Below are 12492 nucleotides of genomic sequence, written 5' to 3' on the forward strand. Positions count from 1 at the left end.
TGTGGTTGTTTTTCCTTCTGGACATGAATGTTAAACAGGTCAGTGTGGATATGGCCAGATTTGACATTTTTTGTGGTCTGGCTGAAGCAAAACTACTGTCATGAATAGATACACAACCCTTTCAGGAGAGAGGGTTGAAGAGCCACAATAGACTGATAATGTCACGTCCACCACCCCCCCCCCCCCCCCCCCCGCCCCATACAACTCAGGCACAGACTGCAGTCAGCCTCAATACCCCCTCATTACCCATAAGTCTTAGCACAAAGCAGGAGGCGGCTTCTTCATGTCTTACCATAGAATTAACCACATTGTGCCATGTCGCACACATGCCTAGAGACGTTCTACTGCCAGCAGAGTCTTCTCCACGCTTGAACGAGGAATATGTTTCCGGCTGGCTATCGCGGTCTGGGCCGCAAGACATGACCACCCCTGTTTGCGCGTGTGCGTCTGGCAGGCGGCGGGTGGCGCGTAGCGCAGTGGGTGGATGTGGCCCACGCTGTACCCTCCGGCCTACTGCCCCTCACATGGAGAGGACCGTTAATCCCATTGGCTGTAGGATCCAATGATGCACAGTGGGTGGGCTCAGAATAGAACAAGTTCCACTTTGTCAGCAAGACAACTCGAAATTTCCATTGCATCTGATTGCGTGTGGAATGTATGGTGCTTCACCTACAAGGGGAACCCATTTCTAAAAGAGTCCTTACATGTGGCATATGCCCATAAAGGGGAAGCATTGTAGCAAATGCAGAATTCAGAACATCTTCTTCAATTGTTGACTCGCCCCCTAGAACTTCCTGTATTTCACCAAGCTTTGGACAAAGCACCACTGAGACGGACACAATGATTGTGTGAACATTCAATGAATTATTGGGCTGTGGATTAGGTTATGTCACTTTTTTGTAACTGTTTGTACTATGTACATTGTAACCTTTGTTAGTTTTGTCTTGACTGTGTTTTTTTGTTACTGTTATAAGGTACGTGTGGGAGAAGCACACAAGACTGCTGGGAGATGTCAGGATAGGAGGCTTTCTGTGATTGTCTGGGTGTTGCACGTGGCTGCTGCAGGCTTAGAGTAAGGGGCTAAATTTAAGGCCCTGTCGTGCAATACAAACTAAGCCTGGCAGGAATGGCGGAGGGACATCTCCCATAAGCCTTTGCTGAAGTGAGCCTGTGGTTTAGCATTTGTCACTGAGTGTGTGTATCAGCATTTTTATGGAGTATTGTCAAATGCTTTTATTTTTTCTTTCTTATCAGTGCTAAGCAGGTGGCGATCTCTGCAGTGGGTTTGTGACAGTGGGTTAATATAGATGCTTTCCTATCTCTCTCATTTCAGTTTTTACATGCATCTGATATGTACATAGTATAATCAGAGTAGATTTGTACAGTAATATATTGGGAGTTTAGGAGGACATTCTTTCATTACGGCATTCTGTGTTTTTTTTCTTATAAGAAAACCGACCAATAAAAATCCAAACATTATCAGTAATGGGTAGCAGATGCATCCACTGTTTCACAAAGAGGAAATCGCATTAAATTTTTGCTAATGAAAAGCCTCGAGTGGCCAGGATTTGTCTGTCGGACGCATGTGTAATTTCTGCAGATAGATATAAAATGAGCCACAGAAGATTGTGATTAAGATCATTTGGGGCCTCAGAGTAAACTTTTATGGTTTTTCATTCCATAAAATAATATTAAGTGTTAACACTGTAAATCACGCATTTTTCTGTTATGAAAGCAATTTTGTCTTTTAGCGGTCAGGATCTTTCTAAACACTGAAAGGAAAATGATGTTCTGGTGAATAGCTAGGGGACTGGAAGCCTGTGTAGCAAGTCTGCAGAAAAGCCTGATAAAAAGTCAAGTTTAAGTGAAACTGCTCTACATTTTTAAAGAATTTTAAAAAGAGCAGCTCACATAAAAGCTCAACCGTTCAATTATGACTAAACAACATCAACAATGTGTGGTATCTGCTGACAATTCAGTCTTGCCTGTGTCCTTCATCTCCCATAAAGCCTTTATTTTTGGAGGGTCACTGTGAACCTCAAGCCTCTCACAGTAAACAGGGGTGTGAGGGGAGGGGGCAGGCTGGGTGCCAGCAGGGGTCAGCATGAAAAACCCTTCATTAACCTGACTGGATGCTATAATGCTCACTTATGACCAGAGTATTGCTACATATGTACTTTTATGGAATGGATGCAGTGTTTCCTTCATAAATGAAAATTACATTTTTTACTTTACTGTTCAAATACTCTAAACAATAGACTTTTGTAGCCTACACACTTTGTTTTATGTCACAAATAAAACTTGTTTTAGATTAGATGGGTGGTCCTGGTGGCCTTGTAATTTAAACATCAGAACAAGTTTTAAAAGTCTCACTCAGCTTCTGAATCGACACACTTTATAAGAATGTTATTCATGTAATATTGGCAAAAATTAATAACTACCTTTGTGCCTCCATGAAATGTGTGCTGAGTTAAGTACATCGATATGCATGTGAGCGGAGGTGCTTTAGTGGGTTGGAAACCTGTAATTTATCAGGCAAGTAAAACATTCCTCGCGGTGCAGAACTAATGCAACAAAGGATGTGAAATTAAAAACAAGGTGACAGGGCAGCGTTCACATGTGTACCACACAATGAAATATTCCTGCTTGTGTTAAGTGTTAATACATTATTACGTTATACACATATTAAAATACCCAGTACGGAACAGTCCTTATATATATATATCCTATATATGTTACGGTTTTTTAAAAAATAACAGTCATCTTTTTTTTCTTTTTTCTACTTTTAAAAGCTGAGAGTTTGATTGGATTAAAAAATTGCTAAACAATATATGATATATGTTTAAATCAGCTTTTGACCTTTTGGTTGTATGAATAGAGCATAAATATCGCGTATTCTTTTGAGTCAACAACCATTGTGCAGTGCCTGCCCTTACATAAAAATGTAACCGTGCCCAATACTTCGTTGACCACAAGAACAAAGGATACAGATCAGCCACATGAAATGAATATACTGTAGATGAAAAAAGTGATGAAAAGTGAAAAAGGACACCATATGCCAACCCTTTAAACGACGGAGTTTATATCTAGCTACTGCTGGGTATCTTCCGCAAATAAATCGATACTTTTTATATAATCTGGTCACGCATACGTGGCAGCTACATACTTGTATCGTCTTACTGTGCTCGGGCGCCGCCGCTACGGTGACAGGCGACTTTCCCGGACTGACACTTTCAACGCGATTTATTGATCAATAAACTGGAACACAGCAATCGCACCTTTTCGCACCTACGGATTCCGGGTCCGTGAGCCGGAGATTCGGTGCGTGATCACGTGACGGGGGTAAAGTGGGAGTAAGCGGCGGATTGCGGCGCGGAGAGGGAGCCGTGGAGTAATGGAGTAATGGCATTCGAACCCGCCCGTGTCTGGCTGATTTGCCTTGATAAGTGTCATGTTTGGGAGGATCATGATCGCCTGGAGATGACCGGCGACGGGCCTGCTTGTACGCTTTAATTTAAAGGACACTGTTCTTTTATTGTCCAGGCCACCGCTTACTGTCCTTCTGTTACTGACAAAATGCAATGAACACTTCGGGAAAGTGGTTGGTTTTCACACCCAGGGTGAGTCTTCTTGGATTTAAGCGATCGAGTGTCGATCTTACGGCTTTTGCACGAATAAACAAATCATTTGAAGTTGTTGGATTTTCCTGATCGCTTCTAGGAGAAAACCTAGCCTGCATTTTCTTTTGAAACGCCCAAGTGTGATACGTGGTCTATTTAATCCTTAACAAGGAACTTTTGCTTTTAGTGATTAGCAGTTTTGTGGATTTAAATTGTTGCCTTTTGTCTTGTTTTTTTCTTGTTATTTTTTTGTCTGTTTCAAAGCGTAGTTTCGTTCACGCATTTCTTGCGCAGGCATTTGTTGAAAACAAGCCAGTTCTGCTTGAAGGCGGGTTTGTTTTTCTTGTTAATATTTTTCCCCAGAATTGATCCTTCACTACATCTTAAAGGCCACCAGAGCTGAAGGCATAAGAATGTAACACGTCAACCTTGTTAATCTGGCATAGATGATCTTGAAGGCGGTAGTTACTGTGTTTAGGTGAAGGGGCTTTGGATAAAAGACCAATAGTACTAACACTAAGAATAGGATAAGCTTCATTATTAATATGTTTCTCTTTGTAATCACGTTGGTCCGTCCATTTTTGAATCATTTGGAAGTCCATCTTTATTAGGCTATCTAAACGGATTTTGGAGAATCACGGCAACTTATTTTGAGCGATAAAATGAAGGCATTTTTAATTCAGTTAAAAAAAAAACTATCTCATGTTTAAATCACATGTGTTGATTTCGGATGTTTTGTTGGATTTGAGACGGTGCAAATGTACCATAGCTGCGTTACAGGAATATCTTACGCTTTGAATGTTTTTAAAACATTCAGCATTAATTCAGAACTGTTCTGTTTTGGATTGTGCTGCAGACTTTTGACATCTTTGACGACTTTGCATTTGACTGGTGCTTTTTTGAAATATAAGGGTGAATTCCGAGTATTTTGTGTATGCCCGTAATAGTATACTTGAGTTTTGCTCCTTGTTAATTCGCAATTATCTCACGATATACAGGGTGCCTGGTTTTAACCAATCCTGTGCTTCAGGATACTGTTGGGGCTGTGGCAGGGGTTTTAAACTTTTCTTAAACCTGGGATTCCCAAATATGTGTGTTCGTGTTTCATGACTATATCAATATTTGGTCAATTTACAGTATGTTTCCGCAGACCCCTGCAATTGCTTTCCAGACCCCCAGGGGGTGGTGGACCTGAGGTATAAACCCTGTACCCTACAGCAATGGTACCCAAACTGGTCCTTGGGGACTCCATGACAGGCAAAATTTTTGCTACCAGAAGCTGGTCGGGAGCAAAAACGTGGACTGTCTGTGGTTCCCCACAGACCGGGTTGGAAAATGCTGTTCTGCAGGACCCTGTATAAGTAAGGTTCTGGGTGCTGATGTCTGGAAATCTCTACTTGAAACAGTGAAGAGGGGGTCGATTTTCAGCGGGGGTGAGTGACCTTGAAGACACGAACCACCATTATGGGTGTCCTGGCCATGGTGTAAGGTGAGTCCTTTTGCATACTTTTATTGTTTTAGTACATCTTTGAAACCGTGTCTTACAGTTAAGAAAACGTTCGTTCTTCCACATTAGGGATGGGTATCATTAGGATTTTATCGATAACGGTACTGCTTATAGATGCCGATACTTATTGATACTCTTATCAACACTACTCTCCATGATGTGGTGCGAAACATAGACATAAAAGAGGCACGTGTTATTTTAATGACTTTTTTGCAAAAATAATTTGGTTTCATGTGTCTCTGTAGTGCTGCTTCACTAACCTGCTACTCATGGATGTAGAAGGTTGAAATTCGGCCTTTTAAACCACTGACATTTCAGCAGCCTATTTGTAAAGCGAAAACAAAAGCACTGAATATTACCTCTTGAATTATGAAGATGGCATTAAAACACAATGAATGATTCCAACTGAATTTGCGAAAGTAAATAAGTTGAATTCAGGTAGCTATAATTAGAAGTATAAAAATTAACTTTTTAAACTATATTTTGGGACTGAATTGTGGAAGCTGAATACTTTTGTATTGGTTATTTTACTAATGAAATTACAGCTGAAATATTTTCAGTTGAAATATTCAATGTTTATAAGTACATTCGCATTAAATTATTCAAGCATTATTGAATGCAATGCATTTTTATTTGGTTAGTGTGATTCTGCATGCTTTTTTGCATCAACGACTTTTGTTATTAATTTATTTCCATAAGCATTACATTTACTAAAGTGAGCCCACACTTTTGAAGGCTTTACCGTATCTGTCACGAAGACTGGAGAGGACGGTATATAAACACTCACCTATGCATCTAAAATGTGATCGCCTGATGCCTGCAGAATCATTATTATTAGGGGACGATTTAGAATTTACGGTGCTGTGTTACGGTGCGTTTCCACTGCATCAGGTTCCGAACTTATGGTACAGTACTTTTGGTACTTTCCCTTTTCCATTAATCTCCATTGACCGGTCACGTACCAGTACCAAAAGTTCCAATACCAAAAGTGCCAAACTGGGATGGTACTTGAAATGCTTTCTTTGTCGATTTGGTTATGCACATAGTTTGCCTGAAACACAATACAACCACTGTCTTGAAAAACTCGGAGAATAAGGATAAACAGTTTACACAAAAAAAAGATGCATGAACCCCACGCTTTAATTGCGACATAGAAGAACAGATACAAGATCAGGATTGCAAGGACAAAAAATAAACTATTATATATAATATACTAGGGTAGCATGGTATTTTGTTGTAATAATTATTCTGTATTCTGTAATAATTATTATGTATGTTCATAAAGCAAAGGAGTTCAACATTAAATTTAAACAGCAAGGATGACAATGATTATGATTGTATTCTCTGAGACATGCAGTGCTCACGTAAAAAGAGCGGAGGTGAACTTTAGGCTGATTTTTCAACATGTATTGGATAATCTATAAAAGGAATAATAATTCAGTTGCAAAGCTAGCTATGTTTTTTCCTGTGACAAATTAAAAATGTTTTACCAAAACTCCCTGCGCTATGTCTGTACAGAATTGAAAGTAAGAAAAAGCCTGATCTTAATCTAGCAATGTAAGAATTGCATAACATGCAATGTTAGTATTAATATTGCACGTCGTCCAGCTGTTTCATATGCTATAGCCTTTGTTAAATTCAGTACGAAATACACTGCCCTGCATTGTGATGTTATTCAGTGCCAGTACTGGTTTTTGCACCAGTGGAAAATCAACACATTCTTCAACTACCAAAAGTAAAGTACTTGGTGTGGTGGTAAAGTGCCCTTAGAATGAATTAACGGCAAAAATATCGATAGTGGCACCATTTGTCCAGGAGTTTATCAATAGTATCGGTATCATCCAATCCAATTCAGTACTGGTTCACAATACCCATCCCCATTCCACATAAAAGAATGTTTTTACTTCCTCCAGTGACTCTTTGTGTATTTTAATGTCAAATTAGGCTTTAGAGTCTGAATCAAAAAATTTAATTTTTTTTTTTTTTTTTACCCTCCATGAGCAGGGGGGGCCATGAAGCTGAACGAGCGCAGCGTGGCTCATTATGCCACTTGTGACTCCCCACCTGACAAGACTGGCTTTCTGTACAAGAAGGGGGAACGCAACACAGCATACCACCGGCGCTGGTTCATCCTTAAGGGAAACATGCTGTTCTACTTCGAGGACCGGCTGAGCCGCGAGCCCATCGGCGTCATCGTGCTGGAGGGCTGCACCGTAGAGTTGTGCGAGTCCGTCGAGGAGTTTGCCTTTGCTATCAAGTTCGACTGCGCCAGGGCCCGCGTCTACAAGATGGCTGCCGAGAGCCAGGCCGGCATGGAGTCATGGGTGAAGGCGCTGTCACGGGCCAGCTTTAGCTACATGCGGCTGGTGGTGCAGGAGCTGGAGAGGCAGCTGGAGGACATGCAGGAGGCCGGGGCGGCGGCGGCACTGCAGGGCAGGCCCCGGTCAGGCAGGAAGCCACTCCAGCAGGGGAACCGGCCCAAGGCCACGGTGCCAGCGGGGCTGGCTGGTCCAGCTCGCAGCCACCATGAAGAGATCCTCCTCCTGCCCGGAAACTCCAAGGAGAACGGGGTGGCCTGGAGCAAGCCTGCAGCCCTGCCGAATGGCTATGAGGGCCCCCCGCCCTCCCAGGCCTCTGAGCATGGTGCCAATGGGCCTCCTCCAGTTCCGCCCCGCAGGCGGGGAACTTCTGCGCTCTCCACCTCCTCCTTGGAGAACCCCGTTTCCCCAGGGACCGGATGCTTCGCCAGGCTGCACGAGTGGTATGGCAAGGAGGTGGCCGACCTGCGGCAAGAGTGGCTGCAGAGTCAGTGAGAACCTGTCCCCTCGGCATGCTGGCGTCCAATTCGATTCAGGGCAGCATCTGCCAGACCTGCACACCTTAAATCCTTCCACTTTTTCACTACAACTCTTCTAATGCTTTTTAGCATAATGACTCGTAACCCTGTCACCTGATTGTCCGACTGGGTATTTTTATAGTTTTTTTTTTTTTTCCAGGAATTTAAGGGTCTGGTTCCTTTCTTGGTTTTACTGGCGTTACCGTTGTTTTATAGAGACAACTGTCACCATTTTTGGTGTTTTTCTTCATTGTTCTGTGTCCATGTTTGTTGTATGCAAGTCTGTATCATGTTTCAAAACATTTTTAAAGACCAAATATCCAGGCGTGCAGGGGATGGACCTGCAGATGGGGCTTGACCACTCCAGTCCTTTTTGTAGTTTTCAGTATAGCATAAATATTGGTTTGAGTATTGGGGGATAATTAAGGCTCACAGCCAATGATCTTTGTGCTGTTTGTAGAATTTTAACCTATCTAACTGACCACAGTGCAGCATAACAACCCTGTAGTCTCTAAAGGGGTACAGTCACCATGTGTCGTGCCTTTTTAAATTGTAAATGCTATTTGTCATCACTTGCTTTATCCTGTGCCCAGTGCCAAAACATTTAACCTGTGGGGAAGCTTCTTGCATGATTCATGTGTTTTCCTGTTAAAGCACACAGCTACATCTACTACAGTATTTAATATTCTGATGTAAATCTGTATTAACTACATGTGCGTACAGTGCTGATGGGAACTCGACAGAGTCCGGGTCTGAGGGGACCTGAAGTCGCAGTTCCTGCTTGAAAATGTGCCACTTTGTCTGAATTACAGCACTTCTGCAAAGACTTGCTGAAATGCCTCCAGACTGGAAAAAGTGATGTCAAATTGTAGGAAGTTGTTGCTGCTAAAGGTGGTGCGACCTGTTTTTAAGTCTATGGAGGAAATATAATTTTTTTCTTAAAAAAAGACCCCTTTGTACAGTTTAATGATCTGAATCCAGTCTGACAAACATGCAAGAGGAACTCTCGATAGTACTTTTACATGGCACTGTATAATATAGCAACATATTAGACACAGTACACCAATGATCGTATTTTAAGTGTGTCATTAAAACTTAAACTTCTTTTTTTATTAAATGTAAAAAAAAAAGCTCCTCACTAAGGAAATGGAGGCAAGGAAACGCACATGCTTATTGCCAGTTTGTATAAGGGGACAAATGCAATAAAAGCATGAATCAAGCTGTAATTTTTATTCTTGTGTTCTTGGAGTTTTGGCGAGGGTCTCCAGTGCGATCACAAAGCAGGTGGTTCTGGTTCCTGTAAGATCTTCTTAAATTGTGACTCAAGTTGGCTACCTGAGTTGCCTGGAAAGGACTGAGTTCCAGAGAGCACCTTGTATTGTATGCGGCTGAGTCTGGGTCTCTGGGACCCTGACTGTATATTTACATTTACAGCAGACGCCGTCATCCAGTGTGATGCATAGTTGGGAAAACTGGGTCAGCCAGTCCCTGGAACAGCTGGGCTCAACTGTGAAGTAACTTTGCCGAACATGGAATTCGAACCAACAAACTTCTGATCTCAAGCACAGAGGTCTGACCCACAGAGCCACACAAATGGCAGTGTTAAACAGTAATTAGTTTAATGGAGTCACACAGACATGAACATGCACATATCAGCTATTCACGGCCTTAAACCTTAATGCTTCTTTGTTACATATACAAGTTTCTGAATGTTTCAGCTGTAAACTAGCTAATCTTTAACTCTTACTGTTCATTTTTTTTAAATAGGCTTTAAAATTGCAACCTTATTTTAATTGTAGGATTGACGTATTCAAACTGGACACCACTAATGGTGGGTTCGGTATTAAACCTTACAGTACCTCCTGTCTAATTAAGTGGTGAGTCTTGTCTCTTTAAGTGGTGTTTTGTGTCTGTTTTGCTTTCATTACTACCAGTTATACTGTTAAGACTGAAGCTTGCCAAGAACCAGAAGCAAAAAAATAGTCACCCTGCCTCAGCAGTGGATGGCTGTGTTGGGAAAGATTTTTGCATACAAACAAATGTAATGCTGGGTGGTTAGTAAAGGACAAAAAATATGCAGGTGGGGCAAATATATTTCAATTATACTAACTTTAAGGATACAAGAGAAGTGGATATTCATAATATTGTAAAACTGATCTTCTGTATTCAAAAAGAATAAAAAATGCAAATCACAAAAAATTGCTAGGAAACTATTATTAATATTTTCCAGCAACACAATGAGTCCAAGGAGACTGAATTAAAACGATTTATAATTGACCACATGATCAGTGTAAGGATCTGAGAATGGGAGTAATGTGCTCTCTCTTCTTGGTCTTAGGAGACGGGGAGTCAGTGTAAGGATCTGAGAATGGGAGTAATGTGCTCACTCTTCTTGGTGTTAGGAAACGGGGAGCCAGTGTAATGATCTGAGAACGGGAGTAATGTGTTCTCTCTTCTTGGTGTTAGGAGACGGGGAGTCAGTGTAAGGATCTGAGAATGGGAGTAATGTGCTCTCTCTTCTTGGTGTTAGGAGACGGGGAGCCAGTGTAAGGATCTGAGAACAGGAGTAATGTGCTCTCTCCTCTTGGTGTTAGGAGACGGGGAGTCAGTGTAAGGTTCTGAGAATGGGAGTAATGTGCTCTCTCTTCTTGGTGTTAAGAGACGGGGAGCCAGTGTAAGGATCTGAGAACGGGAGTAATGTGCTCTCTCCTCTTGGTGTTAGGAGACGGGGAGTCAGTGTAAGGTTCTGAGAACGGGAGTAATGTGCTCTCTCTTCTGGGTGTTAAGAGACGGGGAGTCAGTGTAAAGATCTGAGAACGGGAGTAATGTGCTCTCTCTTCTTGGTGTTAGGAGACGGGGAGCCAGTGTAAGGATCTGAGAACAGGAGTAATGTGCTCTCTCTTCTTAGTCTATGTGGTGTTTGGATTCTAGCAGCAGCATTTTTAAAGACCAAACAATTCATCTATTTGTAGGCTGGACCCTGTTCCAACAAAATTATTCAAAGAGATGATCCTTGTCACAATCGGTGGGGAACAGGTAAGGCGAACGGGCAGGTAGGCAGGAAGGACCAGGCAGGAAGGCGGAATACAGAGCAAACTAGGGGTTTATTCGGGGTAAGGGCAGGACGGAACACGGGCATCGACAAACAACAATGACAGACGAGGAACTGAGGTAAGACACGGACTGAAATAGACAGGACTGATCAAAATAACTAGACACATCTGGGTACGATCAGGGAAGCACACTTGAATAATCAGGAGGGCGTGGCACACACGAGGATTGTACAAGCTGGGTGTGACAATCCTGGCATTGTTGCTCAAGTGGTTGGTTGAAATAAAATCTTGGTCTGGATTTTTACTTTCTGGACCTGAAATTTCCACCTCTGGGATGTTTGTAATTTGAGTAAAGACTACCTTCTCAATAACTTTCCCCATGAATGTAAGATTTGAAAAATGATTGATCTAATATCTTTAATTTTGTCATGGAGAAAAGATGTAAACCTATTGCACTTTTTAACTGAAGAGAACTCGGGGACTGACTCTGTTGGGGGATTTATTTTATCCACAATGGCTACTGTTGATGTTCTCCTTAATGATATTAGAGAAATAAGACTGTCTAGCCTTGCTTAGTTCAGAGTTATACATTAGACGTCTTTTTTTTTAGATATAAATATGAAGGTGCATCTGTAGCCTGCTCTTCCTCCATTTATGCCCCATCTTCCAGCATTGCCTCATTACAATAGTAACTGCTGTGCTGTGGTGCTTTCTGTTTGCCACAGATAAATTTACCCTTAAAAACCCAGATAACATGGGTGTTTTGTGCACAAAGATATCAATATCAATATGGCGTATGTAAATAAAACTCTAGTATTTCCATCGATGTGGCTTTTTCATAATGGCAGTTCTGGGCAGGGAAACTGGTGTCGACAAATCAAAGAAGATAAAGGAGGAGTCATCTGATCCTTAATATCAGTAGGAGGAATTCTGACATCCTTGCTGATCACCAAGTCTAGAGTATGAGTCTGAAATTGAGTAGGACGATTAACACGGTTTCATGTGTCTCTTTCCCACAGTTCAGAAACTGTCATCTTTATACTAAATGCGCATGGGAGATGCAGAAAGCTCCCCGGTTACACATCACTTAATATGAAACTACATTGCTCTAAAAATGGTGCCATACTCTGGATGAGATTTAAAACTGAGGTTCTGACTCCCTGCGTATCTTTTGGAAGAGTAGGGATGGTACCCTGATAACCTGGCTAAAATCGCCCACTGTGGCCATTTCAAATATTGCCTCCTAACCTGCCCCAGTGTCTGACTGGTGAATTCTCCTTCAGCAGCTTAGCTACTGTGTGATGTGTGTACTGGTGCAGAATGGTTGTCGTTACATCATCCAGGTGGGTGCTACCCAGTGGTGGTTGAAGTGGCTTCCCATTGGTTCTGTAAAGCACTTTGGGTGTATTGAAAAGCGCTATATAAATGTAACATTAATGCATTCCAGGAAACCTTTGCACTACGATACTTTCAGGA

General features: G+C 41.9%; 1 protein-coding gene across 5 annotated transcripts; it reads left to right on the forward strand.

The window, feature by feature from the left end:
* The first annotated feature begins 2883 nt into the window (after nucleotides 1-2883).
* On the forward strand, nucleotides 2884-9189 carry pheta1 (PH domain containing endocytic trafficking adaptor 1). 5 transcript variants are annotated; one of them, XM_049001924.1, is made up of 4 exons: nucleotides 3328-3620; nucleotides 4771-4843; nucleotides 4943-5109; nucleotides 7132-9189. In XM_049001924.1, exon 4 carries the CDS (start codon nucleotides 7140-7142, stop codon nucleotides 7938-7940), a length of 801 nt encoding a protein of 266 aa, XP_048857881.1. In that variant the 5' UTR covers nucleotides 3328-3620; nucleotides 4771-4843; nucleotides 4943-5109; nucleotides 7132-7139; the 3' UTR covers nucleotides 7941-9189. The 5 variants fall into 5 exon arrangements, with proteins under 5 accessions (XP_048857887.1, XP_048857881.1, XP_048857894.1 ...); XM_049001937.1 differs by having other exon boundaries at nucleotides 4771-4816; nucleotides 5027-5109; XM_049001930.1 differs by lacking the exons at nucleotides 3328-3620; nucleotides 4771-4843 and adding an exon at nucleotides 2884-3321 and having other exon boundaries at nucleotides 5027-5109.
* The last annotated feature ends 3303 nt before the right edge of the window (nucleotides 9190-12492 follow it).

Source organism: Brienomyrus brachyistius, chromosome 2 (assembly GCF_023856365.1).
Source record: "Brienomyrus brachyistius isolate T26 chromosome 2, BBRACH_0.4, whole genome shotgun sequence".
NCBI lineage: Eukaryota > Metazoa > Chordata > Actinopteri > Osteoglossiformes > Mormyridae > Brienomyrus > Brienomyrus brachyistius.

Excerpts from the sequence above, each read along its gene's own strand:
- pheta1 (XM_049001930.1), top strand. The coding sequence starts at position 7,140 with ATGAAGCTGAACGAGCGCAGCGTGGCTCATTATGCCACTTGTGACTCC.